This window comes from Panthera leo, chromosome C1 (genome assembly GCF_018350215.1).
Source record: "Panthera leo isolate Ple1 chromosome C1, P.leo_Ple1_pat1.1, whole genome shotgun sequence".
NCBI lineage: Eukaryota > Metazoa > Chordata > Mammalia > Carnivora > Felidae > Panthera > Panthera leo.
The window spans coordinates 134187171-134211990 of NC_056686.1; the positions used below are offsets into that span (position 1 = coordinate 134187171).

General features: G+C 38.4%; 1 protein-coding gene across 6 annotated transcripts in view; it reads right to left on the reverse strand.

Moving 5' to 3' along the window:
- Positions 1-24820, reverse strand: part of GTDC1 (glycosyltransferase like domain containing 1) — a 390883-nt gene that overhangs the window by 88936 nt on the left and 277127 nt on the right. For 3 of the 6 annotated variants that reach the window (XM_042948684.1, XM_042948683.1, XM_042948686.1), the window contains one exon: positions 16816-16917. The exons of the other annotated variants lie outside the window; for them this stretch is intronic. In XM_042948684.1, the coding sequence (XP_042804618.1) occupies positions 16816-16917 (102 nt within the window). The remainder of the gene's footprint in view (positions 1-16815; positions 16918-24820) is intronic. 6 annotated transcript variants of the gene reach the window in all.

Below are 24820 nucleotides of genomic sequence, written 5' to 3' on the forward strand. Positions count from 1 at the left end.
AGGTAGAGGACATGGTTTGGTAAGAGACTACAAAGCAGGAACAGAAGTAACATAAAGTAGTGGTGGGGGGACTTCAACCATGAGGACACCATCTGGAAGGCTTGCTTGCTTGGCAAAAACACAATATTGGGTAAATTCTTGACTTACTCTGCTAAGAGTTTAAGCTCTAAAAAGGCAGATGAAACAAGTAGGGAAACTACTTTTCTGGACTTAACTCAGACAATTTGAGATGGAGAGGTGAGTAGGGGATGTGGAAATGATCAGGAACTTGAAAAGAAAGTGACTACTTCGGATCACAAAGCTCTTAGCAACAGAGGAAAACTACGGGGAGTAAACAGAATTTGGTATGTGCTTAGGTCAGAGATGCATTTCAAAAACCTGAGAACAGATAGGTTTTATGCCACGGAAAAGATGGTGTGGGAAGTGTGGTATGCGTGCAACCGCATGCGTGCACAGAGCAGAACTGAGGACAGCACCTGTTCAGGTACCAGGGTTCTTACACGGTCAAGGACTCCACTTGTTTTCTGCTGCTTGGTCTGTGTTCAAGAGGGTAGCATTAGGGTGGATGGGTAGAGTGAGGAAATCTCACTTTGGGTCTTTCTAAGGTAAGACGTATGAACAATCAGACTGTCCCCTTGGATACACAGAGCACTAGGATACCCGCCAATGAAAGATTCTAGGATTGTTGTTTAAATCTCTCCCTGAGTTAGGATAAAAGGCCTCGACGTAGCAATGCAACTCCGGCTTCTAGGATTTAGACTATGTCGCCCCAGCAAGGGCGGGTGCACACACACCACTGCTCAGCCCTTACCCGCTGTGTACCTAGCGTATGGCCTCTAAGCTCCAGGGAGGATTCTGCCCCGCTCACTTCTGTGGTGAGGCCCCTGGCAATGAAACGGTTAATCATTTGTCCTCAGTTGCAGTTCAGAGTGGTTTAGTGGCCTCTGTCTTAGGCCATACTTTTTTTGTTCAGGTTGCAAGACAATGAGAGGTGGTGGATGGTGGATGCTGGATGCCACTCGGCCTTCAATCCCACCTCCAGTCCATTTCCCCGGAAAATTCTACTTGGAAATGGAAAAATGTCCCATTAGTTTAATTGAAGTTGCCGATGGTCCTCACTCCACCCTACCAAAAGAACGCGGCTTCATTTGGAAGGGGAGTTCAATTAAAGTCCACATTGTTCTCCTGTTTCCTCTCTTTCCTTTAAATTACCTGCTGTTGGAGCCACTGTTTTGTTCTGTCTCATTTTTGTTTGAAGGGGAGGGGGTTGGAAATGACCACTTCAACGACAGCCTGAAACAAATTCCCTTTTCTTGAGGTTGGTCTCTCAAGTACTTTCCCAACGTTCACTGACAAGGAAATTTATTCATTCTGATGTATAGCTTAGCCATAGCCTCTAGTCATCCGTAATAATAGATAGCACTGCAGCCCTCAACAGAAATGGTTTTTAAGCTCCAATATAACAAAAATATTCTATACTTAAGAGCACACATGAAATAGCTTTCATTTCCTTATTCAAAGATTATATACCTTAAAAAAGCATTACATTTTAATCGCTGTTACAATTTAAACTTATATAAAGGCTATAGTTATTTTATAATAAGAAACAATCACCAGTGAATATCTATATGTCAAATGCGAAGAACATAATGGTTATCAATTCACAGGGGAATTTAATCTAAGTTAACACTTGACAGATGTTTAGAACCTTTGAGGCACATATCTGTCAAGTTTCAAAGAGGCCAATAATAATGGTGTAAGAAAAGTTTGAATATTTTCTTCATCACAACAGTTTTCAGAAAAGTATCAGTTTATAATCTTGTTCGAAATGCTCAAGAAAAAATTAGATCAATTTAGTTAAGAGTATTTACACTCTGAAAATTTAGGTCCTTTTCCATCTATGCCTGAAAGTTTCATGTAGTTTTGCTAAGTGACGCTGCAAAGAAATGGGCATTTGAAAGCAAAGGAGACTCCTTAAATCACCTGGTCCTTCCTTAGTTTGCTGTATCTTTGGATTAAATTAATACCAGGATACCAGGGCATGTAATTTGCCGGTTAGTGGAAATCCCTCTCATCAGGATATTAAGAATTGCTGTCTCCTTTAGCTGGACTCCTTTTGTATTGTATACAACACAGAGGGAAATGCTATCATAACACTTCAATAGTTAAGTGACTTTATGAGAAAAATAGTTCCAAATGTTTCCTAAAACCCTCCAAACCGCACCAAAGAACATTATCGTAATATTATGTTTCCCCATTGCCTCCATTATTTAAACTTGCTTCTCTTGAAATGATACTTGGATGAGAAACTTAGGTTTATGTAATATATAAATTGTTGCAAAAGGAAAAGCTTGGGCTGCATAATTATTATATATGTGGACATGCCAGATAATTTAATGTTTTCAATAGCTTTTCTTTATTAATTGACAAAAGAGTACACTTAACGCTTTGGGGAGAACTTATTTTTGTGTCTCTAACCTAAGCTATCCAAATAGGCATGTATAATTCTATTAGATTTAGCACAGAACACAAACAACAACACCATAAATAGTTACATATTACATCTGAAAGATATCTGGTTTTTGATACAGTACATATAACCCACATATACTGTGTATCATTCATCAAGGTAGCATAACAATACATTTTAGTGAGTTCAGCATCAAAAAGAACCTTAATGGCAGGTTAACATCAGATGCAGGCCTATCATGCCCCCTCTGCAACTGTAAACTGCCCATTTGAAGTGCTTTTGCAACAGGCTTTTGGAGGCGGCAGGGGCCGGGGCGGGGGCAATTACAAGTAGTATGTCCAATAAATAGCCTTGAAGTACAAATGGCCCAAATGTCCATCAGTCAATAAATGAACAAACCAGTGGGAGTATATACATACTATGGAATATTACTCAGCCATAAAAAGGAATGAAGTACTGATACATGATGGAAGATGGATGAACTTTGAAAATATTCTGCTAAAGGAATATAAAGGAATATAGCCAGACACAGAATCACATGTTGTATGATTCCATCTATGTGAATAGATAAATCCATAAGGACAGAATACAGATTGGTGGCTGCCAGGGCTGGGGAGAGAGAAATAGGAGAGAAAGTGCTTAATGGGTGAGGGGTTTTACTTTGGTGATGAAAATGTTTTAGAACTAGATAGAAGTGGTGGTTCTATTCTATTCTAATGTTCTACTGCACATTTGTGAATGACCTAAGTGCTAACGAACTGTTCATTTTAAAGTGGTTATATTTTAAGTTATATGAATATCATCTCAACACATTTTTGCAAAAAATTAAATGGAAAATATTTATCATCTATCCATGAGAAGCTGTGCGTCCTTCAGTGCTGACTGTAACATAAACAGCAAAAACACACTCTGTGTGTGGGTGTCCCCTCACCCTTCACTTGAGGCCAGCTCATCTCCAGGCCTTGGTGGGGGGTGGGGGGGGTGGGGGGTGGGGGGGGCAGGGGTGGGGGGCGGCAGGTATGCACCCAAAGCTGAGGGATCTGGTGGTGACAGCACCGAGTCAACCAGCCAGAAGGAGATACTCAGGGCTGTGGGCACAGGGGCAGAAAACAAACAAACAAACAAACAAATGCCCTAGGGCCACTCTGTACTGTTTTAAATTTCAAAGAACAATCTATCTGAAATTTTACATACAATATTCCACAGACACGTGTTTCAGAAAACCATCTCAAAATGTAATATAACACTCATCAGTGACTACGATAAATGATTTTTTACTTTATTATCGAACTTTTTTAGACATATGTAATGCATTCAGGCAGAAAGAGAAAAGGATTCCGGAATTTTGGCAATCTGATAAAATGGATATAGAAATCTCCTTAGAACAACTCAATGGTTCAATTCTCCTTAAAAATCTTTCTGTAACACAACACTTCAATTGCTAGATGATTTTAGAAAAAAAAATATGCCACTGTTTCCATTTCAGAAAGAGTATGGACTTGAAATTAGAAGTACTTAGCTTAAATCTCAACTCTACCACTTAGTGTGTGACTTTGGTAAAAAAAGTCAGTCTCTTTGAGCCTCAGTTTATCACGAGAATGTTGATAATGCCTCCACTTGTGTGAATTAAATGATAATGGCTATGCCTGACACATGGCAAGTGCTCAAGAAATGTTTTTTCCTTAACCTCATCGGCTTCCTTCCCCAGTGAAAGATATCTATTCATAATCATTCATTGTTGTGAACATCATATTAACTCTATAAACAAGGATGCTTATCCTGTGAGAAGAGTTTTTCCACTATACTTTGAGACATTTCACAGCATTTGATATATACATAAAAATTGGGGAGTGGAGAAGGAGATAGTTAGATAGCAAACAGTTTGAAAAATGTCCTTAAAAGATTTTGCGCATGGGTAAATTAAGAGTCTAAGAGTTAACGCCCCATAGTTAGGATGACATAGCCATGACTTAGTTACGGTGACATAGAGACACAGCAACATAGCCCATCCCAGGCAGGCAGAGACCATGTTATTCTGTAAGTAGGTATTAGTTCTACAAATGTTTTGCTTCTCCAATAGTTTAAAAACAAGAATATAACTGTCTCTGTACCTGTAGAACATTTAAGAACACGAGAGAAAGTGTAGCTTCCTTGTAAGCAATTTAGCCATTATTGGGTACTTTCACAAAAATAAGAAGCAACTACAGAGTATCCAATATCGTGTGCAATGGAACATTCAAAAATAATGCGGAGAATACTGTTCATGCTCTCCGAGGAACTTATGATGTGGGGGAGGGCAATAACAACAACAGCAATGAGACTTGAAAAATACAGAGTTTCATAAAGATTTAAAAAAATAGTTCCTATTTTTTCCTGTGGCCTTACCATACAGTTTTAAACTGATACTATATATAGGATAATACACACAAGTATATACATATGTGTGAGTGTATGTGTGTGTGTGTGCGCGTGTGTGTGTATGATACTATATATGGATTTTAAGTTTCAACAGAAATCAAATTTGTATTAGGTTAAAAATTAAAAATAAGGAACGGTGTGTGGATTTTACATTAATTTTTAAAAGAGTATGAAGGAGCCTAAGATGGAGAGGAAGAGATTGTTTATTTGATGGTAAACACACATGTATAAAAATCTTTGTTTTTACTTACTTTGTGTGAAAAATCATCCTACTCCCCGGCATTTATGTAACTTCTGACTTTGGTGACTACAAAAACTAAAATTTTTATACAGCCATAGAATTGAAATTGGATAGGAGCCAGAGAAATTACTTAATTTTAACCCCTCATTTTTGAGGTAGAGAGCCAAAGGTCTAAAAAGCACCTTTTCCCAAACTGTGTTGTGGAATATACTAGCTCCTCAGGATTTTAGTAAATGCTCTATGAATTTTTAAAAAAATGTGGTTAAATATTAAGTTTTGAAATATTAGATTAAATATTAGATTGAATCAAGTTAGACAGTTTTACTTCAGGGATTCTCTGACTTAAATATGAATGTGCTTGGTGAATATTTACAGGGAGATAAATTTTGCAGCGGTGTCCCTGCACCTCCTTTCTTTCTTTCTTTTTTTTTAAGGCTCATTTCATGGATCTACATGAATAGAACACATTTTAGGGAACACTACTCTAGAAAACTTAGATCAAAGATAAAGCTAAGGGACTTTTGACTCTGTCAAGGGATTAGAACCATGTCTTCAGGCTTCTGGGCTAAGGGGCTTTCTACTATTATCACTCTGATACCCCCTGAAAGAGGAATAACAAGTCTGAGGTTTCCTCTAAAATCAACAAATTTGGCAAGCTTTATTCTGCGGTAAGTTCTTTGTTTTGTTCAATAATGGAAAATAAAAAAATGTCTTTTCTGAGAAATATTCGCAAATCAAATATGCCCTTTGCTTATAGTTGTGGGGAGTGATGCCACCAAGTCCTTGATATCATCTCATGTAGCCACAATCTTGTCCTGTCTTGTGTCTGGGTCACTCCTGTTTTTAAGTGGAGGTTTACAGGGACTGGAAAGGCAAAGGAGCAACAGTGAGTGCTGTAATATCCATTTCCAGTACACTGACCAGCACTGGCCTTGACTTTCTTAAACTTTTTTCAATTGACATGGTTTCTTTTTAAAGTTGACCCAGTAGGCTGAAGTCTTAGAAACTTGTACTTTGGAAACCATTTGATGAAATGTCATTGAAGCTACTTGTATACTTCTGGAAAACTATGGCTGACTTGCTGAAAACCCGGTCTGCTTTAAGAAATATATGCCATTCAGAGTGATAAAAATAGGGGCTACGTATTCTCGATTTCTAATAGCAAAGACTTATGCGAGAAATATGTTCCCTTTGCTTCCATGCTTCTTTTTTTCTTTAAATATTCCACAAAAGAAGGGAATCAAAGTTGACTTTTAGAATACTTTTAAATTATTCTTAAAGTTCAAAGCAGAAAGTGCCCTGTATTCAGTTTCAACTTTAGATGCCTGTGTGTGCAAATATGCATGCGTATGTGAATGGCAGCGATGATAACACTTAGAATACAATAAATCCTCGTGGCTCTTGTTTTAAAGAAACTGTGCCCTCATGACTGTTCTACTTCATTATCACTTGTGTCTGCATGAGTTAACTTGCACTTGACATCATTCATTTATTTCACCAGACTTAATGCCAGTTTGTAAAAGAAGAAAAAAATGTTAAAAAAAAATTTTTTTCTATTTGCCCTACTTGGAGGTCTAGGACTCCAACTTGTTTTTTAAGGATATTCTCTTCTAATTTACTGTACACACTAAGAGTATCTATGCCAGTGAGCTATGTATGTCACTAAGACCCTAAAAGTCCATGGCTGTAAAGATAAGAGAATCTTGCAGTAAGGTGTCAGAAAATCCAATAACTGGAATGAAAGAAAAGAAACAGAAAGAAAGATGGCATGGAGCAAAATAAGAGTTTATGAGGAAAGAAGCTTAGTAGGTGACAGTCTAGAATCCCAAGGGTGGGGGACCGACAAGGAAGACTTCAAAGAAAGGACTCCGTTATCAGATGATGGGAAGAACTCAAACCCAAATACCGACACACCTGTCAGTGGCTCAAAGCTCCTTACCCATCACAGAAAATGCAGGGCATGACTCTTAGACAGTGAGGCAGATTTATTACTATTTTTCATTTCACTGAAAGAAATACACTGACATAACTGATCTCTTCCAAAATGCACTCCAATTAGGTTGATATCATTGGAAATAAGGGAGTACATTTTTGGTCTTCAGAGGTGGTCATATACTTGTTTCTTCCATTCAATCATTCATTCATTTGTGTTCATCTTCAAGGAAGACTGTGCCAGATACTGTCATTGCCCTTGGGAATTTCACAAATCATTATAATGAATATGCTCAAAATTACTAAACTGGGGGGTTGAGGCATTTTTAACTTCTAACCAGAAGTCAGAGTTAAAAAAGACTGACTGTGATGACTAAGTTGAGAAATATCTTAGGTCACAATAAGTACTAAAGTTTACTTGGGTGGTTCCTAAACTATTAGTGGAGGCCATTTCCCAAAATATTTTAAGAAATAACATCAGCACTGAAGTAACTGTAGTTTTGTGAGAGCACGGTTTGAAGACTAACACTCATCTGAATGAATAATTCAAGAGAAAAACATTCTGTAAATATCTGTCATATACAAATAGTACAGTACACTCTAGGAAGGAAGCTGCATAAAGCACAACGCTTGCCGCTAGGACATTTATGTTCCAATAGAAAATAGTTAGAATGAACCATAATATAAGACAGACTCTAAGCGCCACATCTGTTCTTACTACTAGCAAACCTCTTTAGGGTCTTATATTTGGCATTGTTCTGTGGATACAGTGGTAAACAAAATGTGGCCATGACTTCAAGGAGCTCACAATCTAGTGAAGTAAAAAACAAACAAACAAACAAAAAGAAGTGGAAAGGTTAATTGTAGTGTTATGTAATAAGGGCTGGGATCAGAGTGGGTCCAGAGCAAGTTGGAGCATGGAACAAGTTTACAGGCGGCTTCCTAGGGGCACTGCAGGATAAGTGAGGGAGAGCCCCAGGGGGAGGAAGGATACATTTGAGGCAGATGAGGGAATATGGGGGAGGTGGAGGCAAGGGAGAGTAGAACCAGTCGGGGAGTTTGGTTCCCCAAGGCAGGATTACTGTGTGTATAAGGAGGTGGGACCAGAGTGCTGGGAAAAAGATTGCAGAGAGAATCACGAAGGCCCCATACATTGGATGCCCTGCTATGGAGTGTGGCCTTTGTCGAGATGACAAGAACAAATGATTCTCTATGTGAGTTCCCAGAGGAGATGCCTTTTGCTTGGTATGTTTTTTGCAGGGCAACTTTCAACAGTATGAGTGACACTTCAGTTCAGTATAGGCAGGCCTGTTGGGGGAAAGGTAAAAAGAAACTAAGGGCTAGGCTGCATTCAGGCACAGGGGTCAGTATTTGTCAGACAAAGGACAGAGGAGGGAAGTCAGTCCAGCTCAAAGGAGGGACAGTGGTTAGAAAGAAGTGAGATAATACTAGAGATTGTGGAAGGCCTTCAGGGCAAAGGACTTGGCAAGGAGCTTAAATGTTATTCCATCACCCGGTGGGACAGGTGAACCTGGATGAACAGAGAACAGTACCACCATTTACAGGAAAAACAAAATAAAACAAAAACAATGACTGCAAAAGCAGAGACAGAAAGAGGAAGAGAAGCTGGTCTTAGAAAGAATGTGAAGAGTTCTGTTTTGGTCTTATGTTACGGATTCATCACACCTCCTAAGATCGTAAATACTGAAAAGGGAACTTGAAGTTACCATCTCCTTTTGGTGTGTCTTGTATGACCTTGGAGTTTGCGGAAAAAGCCACTTGTCTACTAAAAGATCTATTCAAAACACCAAAGGGTTTCATAAAGGACTCACAATGGCTAACTTGGGTTAAGAGTTTCCAGGCACAGTTAACCCAAGCTAAGCCTTTTTTAGTTCACCTGAGGAAAGCATCTGTCTCCCCCTACCCCTTTTTCTTTTCCTTAAGGGAAAATATTTGAAAACCTTATTCATTCATTTTTGAAACGAGCACAGTTTGGAGTGGTTAGTTTCTATATTGATTAGAGTCTTTCAAGTATGTGAATATGTATATGTATGAATATATATATGGTCCACCAAGCAGAAGATGAGTAAAGTCTCATTAGAAAATATGCAATAAACAGGTTCTTTTTGGAACTAGCCCAGCAAGGTAAAGTTCCTGCGCCAGCATCTTTTTGCTGTCACTTTGTCACTAACAGTCCTAAATCGTCTACTTTGTTAAGAGATTGCTTAAAATTAATTGAACTTGCCTTGATTTTTGTAGATGGTATAAAGCCACATTCATACAGCACTATCTGCAATGACATTGCTTAAGGAAAAAGAACAATGGCTATGAAAACTTTTAGTGTACATTACCTGTCAAATCTGTAAACTGGGCCCCGGCATCATATCGGTTTTGTTAGAGCAGTGGTATTTGCTAAATTATAGCAGGAGACAGGCTCTTTAAATAATTTTTTTCCTTGTGGGTACTCAGATCAAAAGAAAGGTGTACACTTTATTTTTAATCCCATTACTTCACATGAGCCCAGACAGAACATCAAAGACAAGGTATGCAGGTTTAACCATTAGCATCAACATAATCCAAAGTTGAAAATCTCTTCCAGATAGCTACCTCACTTTGAAATAGACCACATTTGTGTTGGGCAGAGTCAATATTACCATGTTTTAACTTTCATTGTACTTAAAAAAGAAAAAATATCCAAGATATGTGATTGTGCCTTACAGCATCAAGCATAAGTTTGTAGGACAATCTGATATTATTAGAATAAATGCAATTCACATCTATTTTTTTTTCTTTATAGTTGGCCCAGACGTCCATCTCAATTTCATGAAAGGGAGGAACGTGAATGAAATGCAGTTGCAAATCGTATTTGAGGAGGGCAATGCTTCTCCACATCTGAAGTCTATTGAAAGCTCATGAGTAAGAACTTGGGCAACAAATCCTTTCTGTTCAAAAGATGTGTCAGTGGAGAAATTCTCAGAAAATAGCACACAATTCATCAGAAATCACACATTTCTTTTCCAAACCAGATAATCAAAGAAAGTTGCAGTTTTGAATTCTTTCCAAGGGGAACTAAATATAAGCATATAAAGCAATTCATAAAGATTTTGCATTAGAAGATGTACCATAAACAGTGGAGAGACATTAAAAAGTACTTAACAACTGGATAGTCTGGGCACCAGCCATCAGATTATATGACAGCGAAGTAACTGGGACATACATATTGGTACATATATAGCCCTTGCTTCAAAAATGTCCACAACTCTTAGATGAAATGAAGCTGATTTTGTGCAAATATGTGGTGGCTGGCTTGAGATTTCCCAGTAATGTCATTATCATCAGCACACCAGCAAGAGCGAAGGTACATTAAGTTTCTAGCACTTGTAATGTCCTACCCTGACAGGCTTGACACGGGAATGTATGTAAGAGATGGTACCTATGCCTTCGTTATTCGCCCACAGGGGAGACAGACTGTGGTGTATATCTGATATCATACAATAAACAAATCACAGAGTAAGCCATGCTTGGTGCTTAAGACTGGCCACAAATGTCAGAGAAATTCTGAGAGGGAGTTCTAGCTCGGGACTAGGAGAGAATGAAGTTACCTCATGGAGAAGAGAGAAGGTGAATGTGAAAGTATGGTCTGGTCTCAGATAAGAATTGAGAAGAAAAAAAGGGAATATCAGGAAAAATAGAACTGAATACCTCCTACTAGAATCGTGTGTGTATGTGTGTGTGTTTGTACATGTTTGAAATCAAATTACCCTCAATTTAATGTTCTCTGCACTTGTCTTTTGCTCTTATTTTACCAATGAGGAAATTGAGGCTCAGATTAAATAATTTATAACCATGTATCTATTAAGTGGTAGATTCAAGATTTGAATCCATTGCCAGTCCATCCAAAGTTTATGCTCTTTCCACAATACCACAGTACGACAAGAAGGTAGAGGAAAATGCAAAGGTAAAAAGAAATGTGGGGGCTCCTGGGTGGCTAGGTTGGTGGAGTCCGACTTTGGCTCAGGTCTTAATCTCATGGTTCACGAGTTCGAGCCCCGCATCAGACTCTGTGCTGACAGCTCAGAGCCTGGAGCCTGCTTCGGATTCTGTGTCTTCCTCTCTCTCTGACCCTCCCCTGCTTACACTCTGTCTATCTCTCTCAAAAATAAATAATAAACATTTTAAAAAAGAAGAAAAAAAAGAAACGTGGATGATATGCTTGGAGAACATGAGTTCAGAGAGGGTAAAAGGGAAAGAAATGTATGGTGGCAGGCTGAGAAATGTGGCTTTCACTTGAAGCTAGTAGAAACTAAAGATTTTAATGTAATAGGCTTGTATTGGACGATGTTTTAGAAAGGTTAATTTAGCCATAGAGTGTAGAAAATCTTAGATGTGGAGCAAAAGGTAAAAGGTTAAGGCTAGAAGCAGAGCAAAGTACAACAGAAGACTGTTATACTCCTGAGGCTTTATTATGTTATTTTCAGCAAAAATTGAAGAGAGAGCCAGATGTAAGACACATTTTCTAACCAGTTATGATACACAGTCACTGCTGATTTCACAACTTTGAAATCACCAAATCTGATGGTAGTATGAACCATTTTAACAAGTCCATATGGAATGACTAGAGGACACCATCTCCTGAACACAGAAATGGTGGGGCGCTGTCCTCAGTATTACACATGGAGAATCATAACCAATCTTTATGACCAGGCTCCCCACATGGACTTCCACAGGCAACTAACACTGTCAAATCAAAACAGTTAAGATCCAGGACATATGGACTTGATGTTGAAAAATCAGAAATGATGCCAACATTATCAGACCAAAATCGCCTGTTAATTTTATCAATACATGGTGGTTTCATATTTGGACATAATAAAATATTAGCCAAACAAGAAATGGTAAAAAGTAACAAACTAAAGATAGTTTTGGTTTTTATTATTTTTTTGTCACTGTTTTCCATTATTGTTTTTAGTTGAAGGATAGATAGATATGATCCACTATTGTATAAAAATCTATTTCAACCCTCGCAGTAGAATTAAAGTAGGTAAAACTTAAAACCATACTTTAAGAAGAAAAGCCACCTAGAGATAACTTCAATGACTCTTCAACTCTGAGGTAAGTGATCTTGATTCTTTTTAAAACCTGACAAGATCATATAATACAGAAAAGTAAGTATAAAAGGCTATAGAGAGAAGGTTTTTCTTAGAAGGCTGCTCAGTTAACTCTCATTAAATATTATTGAAAATAGTCAACTTGTAGGGTCCTCCACCATAATTACAGCAAGAGAGAGAGAAAGACATGGAGTGTAAGAGGGGGGAGATATATAGAGAGAGGAACTAAGTATTTTCATATATTAATTTTCTTTTGAGGAATTTAACACTTTTCGAAAACACTCCAAAATGCATCACTGTCTGTTTGTCTGTCTCTATGAGCAGATTTAATCACAGGTCACAGAGGTAACTTCTCTCGGGATTATAAATCAAAAGTCTAGATCATCTGGAAAAAAGTGTTCAAAAACCAGGACTGATACGAGTGACTTGAGACAAGAGATTCATCCAGAAAGCACCAAAGGCAGTCAGGACAGTGCCTATATAGTCAAAATGAAGGCAAAGGCAGGACTCATGCAATTTGTAGAAAATATCTTCCCTTTTTATTCTAAATATAAGCCACCCACAATATTTATGTCAATGTTGACCTCACCTTTCTGAAAGTCATGATGAAATCATCATGCAAAGGTTTTAGAATCCTACAAATGTCTCTAATTTGGACTAGAATGTATATGATTTGAAGATTTCTAGAACGCCAATTGGATTCTATTCCTCACTGAATAGAGTAGTTTTCTGACAACTGCTATCACTGTCATCTCAATTCTATGACTTCCCATAAATCTCCAGCTTGATTTTTTTTTTTTTTGGTCAAATACTCAATATGTGTTTCATTATAAAAATTAAAGATAATTATGAGGACAAGAAAAGGTTCAGAAAACTATGTGTGCAGCATTGATCACCTACATTTATCTGGCTTATGTATATATACTACAGTAGCTAACCAAATGCTAAAGCGGTTTCCTGTTACGCTTTTATAGTAAGATTAAGATTTTTGGTTTCCATTTGTAAAGCCATTCATCTGTTTGTCCCAAACTACCTTTCCTGGTAGAGAGACAATAAGGCACTTAATCCTTCTATTCAAAGCATGGTATGAAAACAATAAGACAAAAAGAAAAAAAAAATTAACTACTTAACTGAAAACTGCAGGTCTTGGGAAACTTTGAGGATTTTAATGACAAGGCATGCCAACATTCCTTCTGCACAGTACCACCTCTATAAATGCCTGAATGAGTATCCATATTCAGAGGGGAAAGCAAGCAGTTAGACCAGTTCAACATGCTTTGTAAATTAATTATGACAGCAGCATGTACAACTGGGTATTCGCAGCTATTTAGTAACATTTTATGGTAGCACCCTTCCAGAGTTGTTTATTATTATTATCATTATTACTATTATTATTATTACTATCATCATTAGAAAGAGATTATAAAGAAATTGACATTTGCTTTTCATTTTGAAAATATATTTCACATTCTTGAACTTACCCTGTTGTGCCACCAAGAGATGGAAAACCAATTCATTATCACTCACTCAACAATGCAGAGCAATTGCAACTTGTGGAAAGTTATCTCTTAACTATTAAGGAAAATACCAAATCATTCTGTGCCATTGGATTCATTCTCGGGAAGTTCACGGAGTCTTTGAAGAATGAAATAGACTGATGTTTCCGACCAGATGATAGAACGCTATTTCTCACATTGGTTTGAAATCTATTTTAACACAGTGAAGACACAAAGTATGTACTAAATGCCCAGTGGATGCCTCATCAGATTAGTTGCTGAAAAGAAATAATACAAAGGCCCTAGAGAGTCAATAAACTAATGTGGAGCTAGATGTACATCTCTCAAATAGCTAGGGAGTAACATAATACGTTATGCAGCCAAGTGATGAACTGAGTGATTAATATACATAGACTACAGGATTCAGAGAAAGGAAAGAATAATGTAGGATGGTTACATGCTAAATATAGAAAATGGGCCTTCCTCGGTCCTTCCATTTTTTTAAATATTCAGTCATTGAGCAAATATTTGTTGAGCTCTTACTATATGTTAGGAGCAGTGGCAAACAAGGGAGAGAGAGTCATGTGGGGTCTACAGGCTATTTGAGGGCAGTGGAGCTGTGTGGAAGGTCAATAAACCAATAATTACATAATAAATTATTATAACTAATATTATTAAAAAATTAATTAAATTTCTACACAGAGCATAAATGGAGGTTTAAAGTATACCATGGGTAATGTTATGCTTCTTTAAAATTAGCCAAATAGCCAAAGGCCACATGATTTAACTTTATTTCATTAGTTGTTAGCCTCTGATCCCAGTTCAATGGTATAAAGGAGTGCCATGATCTCCTGGTTCCCCTCATCTAAGCCCTTCTATTATTACATCCCCACCATCTCCAACGCTTTGCCCTCTGAGTGTGGGCACTTGCCCCCTACCGTGTGCACCCGTGCACACGTGTGTGCGTGCGCGCGCACACACGCACACATACACACACACATACACACACACAGTTCTTATCTATGATACACATTTTCACACAGGAACATCTACTTTATAACTCATAGTTAAAGTGATGGGGTAGCTAAATCTTCAGAAGAAAGTGAAGAGACAGTTTGCCTACTGGTGTCAGCATTTGCTGTAGCTATTTCTGGCAGTGGGCAACACATGTTTTTAATAAACTTGTAAAAACAGTGTAGATCTAGCTGTAAATATGTTTTGCTTGGTAATGTAGGCTGAATATAATGATTAGATTGACAGTTGTTGGGTTTTTCCCCCTCTAAAAAATCACAGTGAAATACAAAGAGAAATAGTTTGAATGATGAGGCCCAAGACAGTATCATGATACCAACACTGTGTTGATAATTATTGTTTATGACAACAGTCAATTTACAGTAAAAACATGCTGCTGTTTTCCTTGTTCACAGCATTACACGTTTTGTTTAGTCTCTTAGAAATATCCAGCTCCATGTGAAGTAGCCTATATCTATAATTAGAAGTAGGCCACACAATCAGATGCCTGTCAATATTGTGGTAAGCAGCTAAAACATAGAATAAGATTTGAAGATACAGATACATGACTTTGAGAAATTATTCTTTAAAGTAATATGCTTATTTTGATTTTCACTGTTATCAATAAAATGTAATGGCCACAAAAAGATATGCCAATAATTGGTAAAAATATATACATAATAAGTAAAATAATAAGTCATCTACTAATAGGACATTAACCATCAGCGAGTTAAATCCAAACTGGGTATAATGTCATTGAAAAACTTTACATAGATATTCAATAGAAACTTTATGAGATTTTAAACTTCATTTCTTAGGACTAAAAGACATAGTCTATATAAATCTACTTATCAATTACTTGTCAAAAAGGTTCTTTTTTAATAGCTAAGGAATTACTGTGGCATTCCCATTCAGAATACAGTTACATTGACTATTAGCAGCCTAATATTTTTGATGGTAAATCAGAGACCCACATTTCCTAGATTTGGAAGACCTGAGCCAAAAATTATATTTAGTATATTAAAAGAAATCTATTGTATACATAGGTAGATACAATGAATTAATCCATCTGTTTAAAAAGATATGGTAGGTACATAATAAATTTAAACATATTATGGGTAATGTAAGAGTGAGAGGCAAGGAGGACATAAAGATTTATAAGACAAAATGCTCTGCTCTGGAAGACCACAAACTAGACAGAACATGTACAGAGAGCCACAGATCTAAATATCTTCTTACCAAATCATAATAGTAATAATAATAATAATAATATCTAAATTGGGAATTAAGTCCTAATCAAGATTAAAACTGATTAATTTCCTTGTCATAATTTTGTTTTTCTGCTGACAAAACAGAACTGCTAAGAGATCTTTTTAAATTAACTATATAGGGGCACCTGGGTGGCTCAGCCAGTTATGCATCCCACTTTGGCTCAGATCATGATTTCGCAGTTTGTGAGTTCGAGCCCCACATCGGCTCTGTGCTGACAGCTCAGAGCCTGGAGCCTGTTTCTGATTCTGCATCTATCTCTCTCTCTCTGCCCCTCCCCTGCTTGTACTCTGTCTCCCTCTCTCTCAAAAATAAATTAAGAAAAAAACATTGAAAAAAACAACTATACAGAGAGAGCAAGGTAAAATTGTGAGAACACACAGAATACAACTACCTTCAAGTTTTATAGAGGCTGTCAAGAGAAAAATGTTCTGTGTGTCCTCAAAAGGAAGCAGAAGAACAATGAAAGAAGCAATAAGGAGGAAGATTTTGGCTCCAGGGAAAAATGAATTGTAACAATCTGAATTGTCCAAAAATAAGTCAACCGCTTTAGTAGGTAATGAGTTCTCCACTACTGCATGGAAGTAAGTACTGGCTGGGCTTCTCCTTGGTGGGAATGGTATAGACAGTATTAAAATAGTTGAGAGGAGACGTCTGCATGATTCAACAGATTAAATGTTAGTAATAATGATGGCAGTTAAGGGGGACAGATTTACAAAACCTACAACTTGAATTGTGAGACAAAAAGGGAAATTGGTTTTTTAAAAATCCACTTTTCCTTTATTCTTCTTAAAATGATAGTAACTGAGTTTTAACAGTTTACCTTAACTTTTATACGAATCTATAAATCCTTCCCCCAAATAGACTTACATTTTATTTTTTTTGAGTAGACAGCTGTATCGGTAAACCTGGTTCATTTTCCTTTCAGTCAGTGCAGTTGTGCGGCCCCAACCACAGTTGATGTTGTCTTCACTGTTTCAAAGTATACATATTGTTATTCAGCTTTGTTTGTTTGTTTGTTTGTTTTTCATGTAATGAGATCGTGGACATCTTTCTGATCTGTAATTATGAACCTACTTCATCTGTTTTAACAGTAGCATACATAGCAATCCACTGAATGTGTATATCATAATCTATACTAATAGATATTTAGGTTGCTTCTAAAATACTACTTCAAAAGTAATGAAAAAGATTACAGTCATACTTTTACATTCATCTTAAAATTACGCTAGCATGTTTTTAGGAAAGACAACTATAAATGGGATTATTGGGTCATAAAGGATGCACATTACACATTTTGATCGAAACTGCCAAGTTGCCTCATAATTGTAACAACCAGGTATGAAAACACCCATTTCCTCATACCCCTTCCAACAACTGCATTTTCCTGATCACTACCATGAACGAGGTATCATGATAGGACTCTGAGAGTTGCACAAAAGAACGTGCTATTTTGACCCATAATCTAATGGGTGAGACATAATAATACAAAGTAGAATAAAAAGCAGTTGGGATAGAAAATGCTGCGGGAGGAAACAGAGGGGACTTCGAGGTTGGGTGAGCAGGAGGGGCTGGAACTGAGCTGTGAAGAACCAACAGGACTCTGAAGGGCAAAGAAAAGGTGGAGGCCCATCTGAGTGGGAGGGCCTGCCTCCCAGTGCTGGTGTAAGATCACTTAAGCTGCAGCAGAAGTTTTAAGGAGGTGAAATAGGTTCACATTTTATTCTCTTTTACATGCCTTCTTTTTCTTCATATCACTTACAACTACCCCAAATCACCTATAGTTGTACATTATATAGGGAATATGCGTACTTGTTTCTTGCCAGTGTCCTCACTACTCCAAAGGGGTGGCAGACTGTTGTGCTCACTGCTGACTCTTCAGAAGCTGAGCCATGCCAGTGCATAGGACCCTCAGGAAAAGCGTTTGCTGAGGAATGAATGTCGAAGTCATGCTGATGTCACTGAGAGGAGTCAGAAATAGCAGGCTTAAAAGTGCATTTACAGGACCTGCATGGCAATAGGAAAGTAACAACAGGGTGAAACAGGGAGTGTGAAGTGATGAAATGCAGTGGTGTTTGTGGAAACTTAATCTGGTTTTGTTATGCAAGATGGACTGATCTGGTGGCAGAACCCTAAGGCCAGCAAGGAGATGATTACATTAGTAAAGGGGTCAAGAAAACAAACCTCAGTGGGTCCAAAGAATATCCTGAAGGGAAGAGCAAAGGCTTACTGACAAAATGGCTAATAACAGCTACCATTTAAGTGAGTGGTTAAGTCATGCTTACTTTGTGTTAAACACCATGCATACATTGATCTCATCCAGTGAGATAGGTATCATTATCCAAGTTTTTTATGAGAGGAGACTGAGATACAGAAAGGTTAAGTAGTTCACTCAAAGTCACACAGCTAGTAAGACCCCCCAGCCAGAATAGTTCCTAATTCTATATCTGTAAAGCTGGTACTCATTCCCTTATTTTAAAGGAATACACATGGGCTCCCAGCATAGGGGAGATGATTCTGGTCATGCAATGATACTACACATACATATTCATGTCCGAACTCTGGTATTCCCAAGGAAAAAGAAGATGATCAAGTGTGTGCTAGGTCAGTGTTTTCATGACCAAATCAATTTAGTGGGTCATGATCAGCATTTTAAAAAGAAATGAAGTAGATAACATAAAGAGAAAGGAAAACACTGAAACGAATTAGAATTACTCGCAAGTGTACTGTTCCAGGAAACTTTTGTTTCAGATACATATATACATATATTTTGTTTCAGATATATATGCATATATGTACTGTTTTTCTGAGAGCTTAATTACATTATCTTTGATGTGAAAGAGACATCCTAGTGTACGGATCCTCACTGCACCCTGGTGTTTCCACCTTTGTTTTCAGAAGGAAGACGCTGAGGTTCAGAATGGTGGGGCCAGGACTTGAGAGCAGGGCTTCCGTCTCCACCACAGCCTCCTCTTTCTAGCACGGCAGCTCTGTTCAGCAAAATGGGAATGTAAGTTCAACACAGGTGCTTCTTCTGGACTTCATTTAGTCAAGGCCAGACCAAGAGGGTCCAAAAGCTTTTGGCCCATCAGCGTGTGGAGGAACATTAGGGCTATCCCTTTTTGTGTCAAGAAATTAGAAGAAAACAAACTATTTTAGGCAGGGCTATAGACACTCTACCAAAAAATGATGTTAAAACAAAATCTCCCTGCCCACGCTAAGGTCCTTAGAAGACATGAAGAACGAAGCCCCATGATCTGAAGACTCAGCACAAAGAAAGTTCTTTGCTTATGTTCTAATAAATATATTTATGAAAGGAAAACTATATAGGGAATTCTATTTTCCCACTGACTTGTAGAGACTCCCAGAATGTTAGAACCAGCAGGTGCCTTAGAAATCGTTTAGTCTACCCTCACATTACAAAAGAGTCTGTGCAACAGAAGCCCGGAGAGGTTAAGTAGGTGAACCCAAAGTCACACAGCTAATAAGTGGCAGCATCCCCAAGAACAAAAGCCTGCTAACATTCATGTTCTTAGATAAATCACGTCTTGTTTAAGAAATGTTAAAGAGGTGTAGATTTAGGGTCAATAAGGAGTTGGGCGTGAGGGTTATTGCCTTTTGTTACTGGAAGGCTGATGATGATCTCTGGAGGTCTGACCTAGCCTGGACTATGGGGCTGACATAGCCTTTGGACCTCAACTAGTCCTGACTCCTGCCCATGGGCACAGCACTGAGCTGAACTGTTCTGCGACCAGTACCCCAACTACTGCCTGAGATACACACCCCCCTCTTCCCGAGAAGGATACCAGCCCTCACCCCCGGGTTGGTAGTGCCATTTACTACTGACCCTTCCTTGCTTGGATCCCTTTAAAGCCAATTCCTTCATAAGCTCAAAATGTTGACAAGTATGGTATCCATTGATCAAACACATTGACAATAATATAAATTTTAGAGATGGTGTCTTATAATAAATATCTGTCTCTGGAGGCTATTGTTTAATAAGAGATATTAAAATTTAAAAAAAAAACAAACTTGGCCCCTGAAGACTCAAAACTACACCCAACTTATGTTTGATGTTCTGTAACTAAGAAACAACTTTTGAAAAGGAAGAAGATAAAAAAAAAAATGAACTTAGGCTAGCAGAATAGATGCCAAATTTCAGTCCCTTGAGTTGTGAAAACCTTCCAATCAGTCTGTAAATGAGGTAAAAGAGGATTCATGCATTGCTAAATATTTATTGTTGCTAAGTTTCATCACTGTTAATATATAGGTAATGGATGGCTTTTTGTCCTTTGAAGTCAAACATCACCACTTAAGTGGTGACAAGCATTCACCTCCCTGAAATGGACACACATGCACATATACACACATGCACACACACAGACACAACCCTCTAGAGTTTTATTTTCTAAAAACCTATGACTCAAATGGATTTCTGGGACAAAAAAAAAGGAATTAAAAAAGAAAAAAGGAAACGATTATTAGCTTTCATCTTTCATCGTGCTGGATATTTTACTCAGAAAAATGCATAGCTTTTGTGGCCCTTTTATCCTTATCTCAGGATTTGTGAGGAAGTCAAGGCAATTGTGTAAAGCAAATCAGGAAACATGGTGAGGCAAGAAGGTCAGGGGCATTCACGGGAACTGCCCACAAGGGCAGGGCCAGCCCTAAAGGAATGGATTCATCTGCAGGAGGCAGACAAGTGGGCACAACCCTGCCATGTATCAATGACACTACTGCCCCCTACCCTTTGAGAAGGAACTATTATGAAGGTCTATCTATGAATTTATGATTATTCTAGACATTTAAAAAAAAATTTTTTTTAAACATTTATTTTTGAGACAGAGAGAGACAGAGCATGAACGGGGGAGGGTCAGAGAGAGGGAGACACAGAATCTGAAACAGGCTCCAGGCTCTGAGCTGTCAGCACAGAGCCCGACGCGGGGCTCGAACCCACGGACCATGAGATCATGACCTGAGCCGAAGTCGGCCGCTTAACCGACTGAGCCACCCAGGTGCCCCTGATTATTCTGGATCTTAAGGCAGTCACGCCTGGATCCTTAGAGACAGCTGGAATCTCAGCCTCATCAAATATAAATGCATGAAAATTCACCAGGTGGCAGCAAGGAACGAGACATGTATGTAATAGCTAGAATTGGATTTGGGACCCAGACCTTCCAGGATTAACTACCGGCCCCACCACTTACTAGCTTTGTGACCCTGGGCAAGTTACCTCATCGTTGTGTGCCTCATGTTAGCACTCACTTCTTGTTTTAAAGATTAAATTAGTCAGTACGTGTCAAATTCCTCAGGACAGCTCCTGACCCATAGTAAGTGCTATTTTGTGTAAGTATTATTATACTTAGATATACTTTACTACGTTTTATGACACCACGTTTAAAGGGAGCAGCCAGTACTCAACTTTAGCTGATGCTGGAATTCTGCCATATCTTCTGAGTTTTCAGGCAAAGCCAGAAATTTGGACTTTTATGTGCAATGTCAAGGCTTTTAAATGTGGAGAACTAACTAAGGTTTGGTATTCTTGAACAGCCGTGTGGTCTAAACAAAACATGTCTACAAACCGGATGAATCCTGAGACTTGTCAGTGAAGGGTGGTGGCCAATCAAACCTTCCTACTAAACTTCAGCATTGCTGACCCCTCCTACATCATACTTTTCCATAGCATTCCTCACTATCTCATATACATTTTCTTGTTTATCTTCTGCCTTTCTTCCCTCCAACCATCACACAAGAATGGAAACCCCTTACGGTAAAGATTTGAGTTTGTTTTGTTTGTTGCTATATCCCTATATCCCAGAACATGCATGGTGCATAGTAAGTGCTCAAAAGGAGTTGAATGAATAAATGGTCATCTTTAAATCCTCCTCCTTTTCCTCTAGGGCTGGCCCAGTCTGCTCATATTCCTTCCTTTCAACAGACCGAATCACATGAGGCTGAGGAGAGGAAAGCCTATGAGTTCACGCTCCAAAATGAATCGCCATTTTTCTGGAGGGAGCCCGGAAGGCCTGACTTTGAGAATCTACTAAAAACAGAGCAAGTAATGGTGCCGAAGAATCCAAGGACTTTTCAAAATACTTAACAAACCATCCCAGTGTCTTTCAATAAAACATTTTGCAATGGCAAAATAATCTCAATCTCTCTCCCTCTCTCTCTCAAGAAATTTTTAACAAGGTGAATTTCGTATATTAAGATGGTTTAACTTCCATCTGGAGACACATCCTAAATTATACCTTCGTGTAACACCTGAACAAAGGCAGTTAGAGTCAATTTCTAATAATGATCCTAAAAGCATCTATATTGCCTACAAATTGTTTTTAAATACCAAGGTGACCATGACATTGAATCTTCCTATATGACTAGAAAAACATAAAATGCATGTGTGTATATGTTGTCACTTAAGGCAAATTAATTGGCTATATGGTAACTAAATTGATAGAAATAACAAAATTGTAAAACTCACTTTCAATATATTAGAAAAATTTCTTGGACAATTCCATTTATCCATCCGTTCATTCTCTTAAAAAGTGCTGCCCTTCCTATTTTAAATTAACACTACCTGTTGTTCATCAACTAACACTACCTGAGAGACCTAAACGCGTAAAAGGCAAGGGGCCAAAGGTAAATTAGAGATACAATTAGACATACAATCCTTGGCCTCAGGGAGCTTGCGGTCTCCTATGGAGACCAAACATTAAATACATTCTCAGAAGATGCTGATGATCCTGACTGCTTGTGGCCCACATGGCCCAGTCCCAGTGCCTAGAAATGGCAATCTCACTTTCAACCAACCCTACGTGTCACTGTTTCCTGCAATTTCAGTTTGACCATTGTGGGTTTCTTCTAACCAATAACGGTGTTATGTTGACTTTTAAAGCTTTAATAACTGCAGGAGAATTATAGTATCTTCTCCAGATTTCTCAAGTGATTTTTTTTTTCAGGATTCAGTATTTGGAAAAACATAAATTTCCCAGTAAGTGCTAGGAAGAAATTCCCACATGGAAACACTATTCATGGGCCACAGTGAATACGGAAGACCTAATGTTTAGGAAGAGCTTTTCTAACATGAACAAAATAGATTGCACGGTTCAGAGACAGCAGGCTACCAGAGGTCGATGAGAAGGCTATAAAAAGCAGTCTAGGGAGAAAACCCAGAAAGTAAAAGAAGAAATTTAAAAACTTTTGGAGAAATACTTCCTCCCATTCCTTCCAAGGCTTTTCTTCTTCCAGTATCCAGTCTTCCCTTGCACTTTGATCTTTGAACCTGTTCCTCTTTCATTCTAGGGCCCAAGCAGGTGACATAAATAGGTGAAGTGAATTGGTTGGGCACTCTGGTTAAAAAAAAAAAAAATGTATTCTAATATCAACTGGTACAGCTCTTTCTCAAGCCAGCATATTGTTGCTGTCCTGGAATGCAGGCCCAGTATCATTAGGTGTCGATTATTATGTGAAAGCCACGGAGTTTTAAGTATTGGTTCAAATGAAAAGAAAGAAAACATATTTCAGAGATCTACAGGGCCTAAATAACACCAATTTGTAGCATCTATTTTATACTGTGACAGGTTTAGAAACCTTTCCCTTTAGCTCCTACACTCTCCAGAGGTCTAACACATGAATCCAGCTTCCAACTGGATATATCCAGAGGTGCTTCTGCTTCCCGGTCCTGACTCTTGAGGTCAAATCTATTCCCAACAGTGCTGCTCTTGTCTCCTGACATCTTTATCCTGTTCAATGGTACCATCTGTACTGGAGGCTCCACCTCTGTCTCCCTTCCACTCAGCCATCCCCATATAAACAGCCACCCAGCCTCAGGGTCTCCTCTACCCTTTACCCCTTCATCTCTTCCAGTACAGACAATTAGCACCCCATTTCGACTATATGATAACCTTCTAAGAGTTTTCTCCAATTCAGCATCATCAGTTCCAGCACATTCTGACATCTAATGAAGAAAGCTGATTATTGTTTCCACTTGGTTAATTGTCTTGCTTGCTGGCTCTCGTATCCTACAGGATAAAACCTAGCTCCTTAGCACAGCAAACATTCTGGCCTGTGACTGCTCAGCTGGCCTCATCTGCACTCATTCCAGCCACATATCATAGCCTTGCAGAACTATCTGTCTGTCAGTGAACATGTCATAGTTCTTTTGTGTCTCAATTTTTCACTTTCTCTCTTTTTTGACTGAAATACTCTTCTCATAAGTCCCTTTGTCTATCTAGTCAATTTCTACTCATCCTTCAAGGCCCAGCTCAAGCCATTCCTCTCTTCCCCAAGAAGATTTAGGTACTCCTTTGATTCCAACTGTACTCAAGCAAACACAGATTGTCCACTGAGGATAGGAAACACACACACACACACACACACACACACACACACACACACACACATATCGTTCATCTTTATATCAGAGCATCTAGTACACCATCTGGCACACTCTGTTGGCTTCATAAATATCTGTTAAAATAAAGGAAGAGTGAGCTATGGGTTTTCAGAAGAAAGAAGGCATGGTTATGGAAGAGAAAGAAAGAAATGAAGGATTTGGATTTCGATGATCTCAGGCCTGGACTACTGCCAGTCTTCTCTCAAGTCTACCAATTAATCAAATCATGCTTCGCCCTTACTCAACTTTCCAATGGCTTCCTGGTAAATTTAGAACGAATCTAAACCATCACTACTACAAGGCAATGCCTACCTCACCAGCCTGGTTTCCTACACCTCTCCCTTTCTTACCTGGGCCTATTACCATTCCTAGAATGTGTCCATTTGTTATTTCTTCTGCTGGGAGTGCTCTTCCCCCTGTTGTTTTCAGGTCATTCATTATTAGGGGAAATGTTGCTATCTGCGCAGAGAAGTCTACACA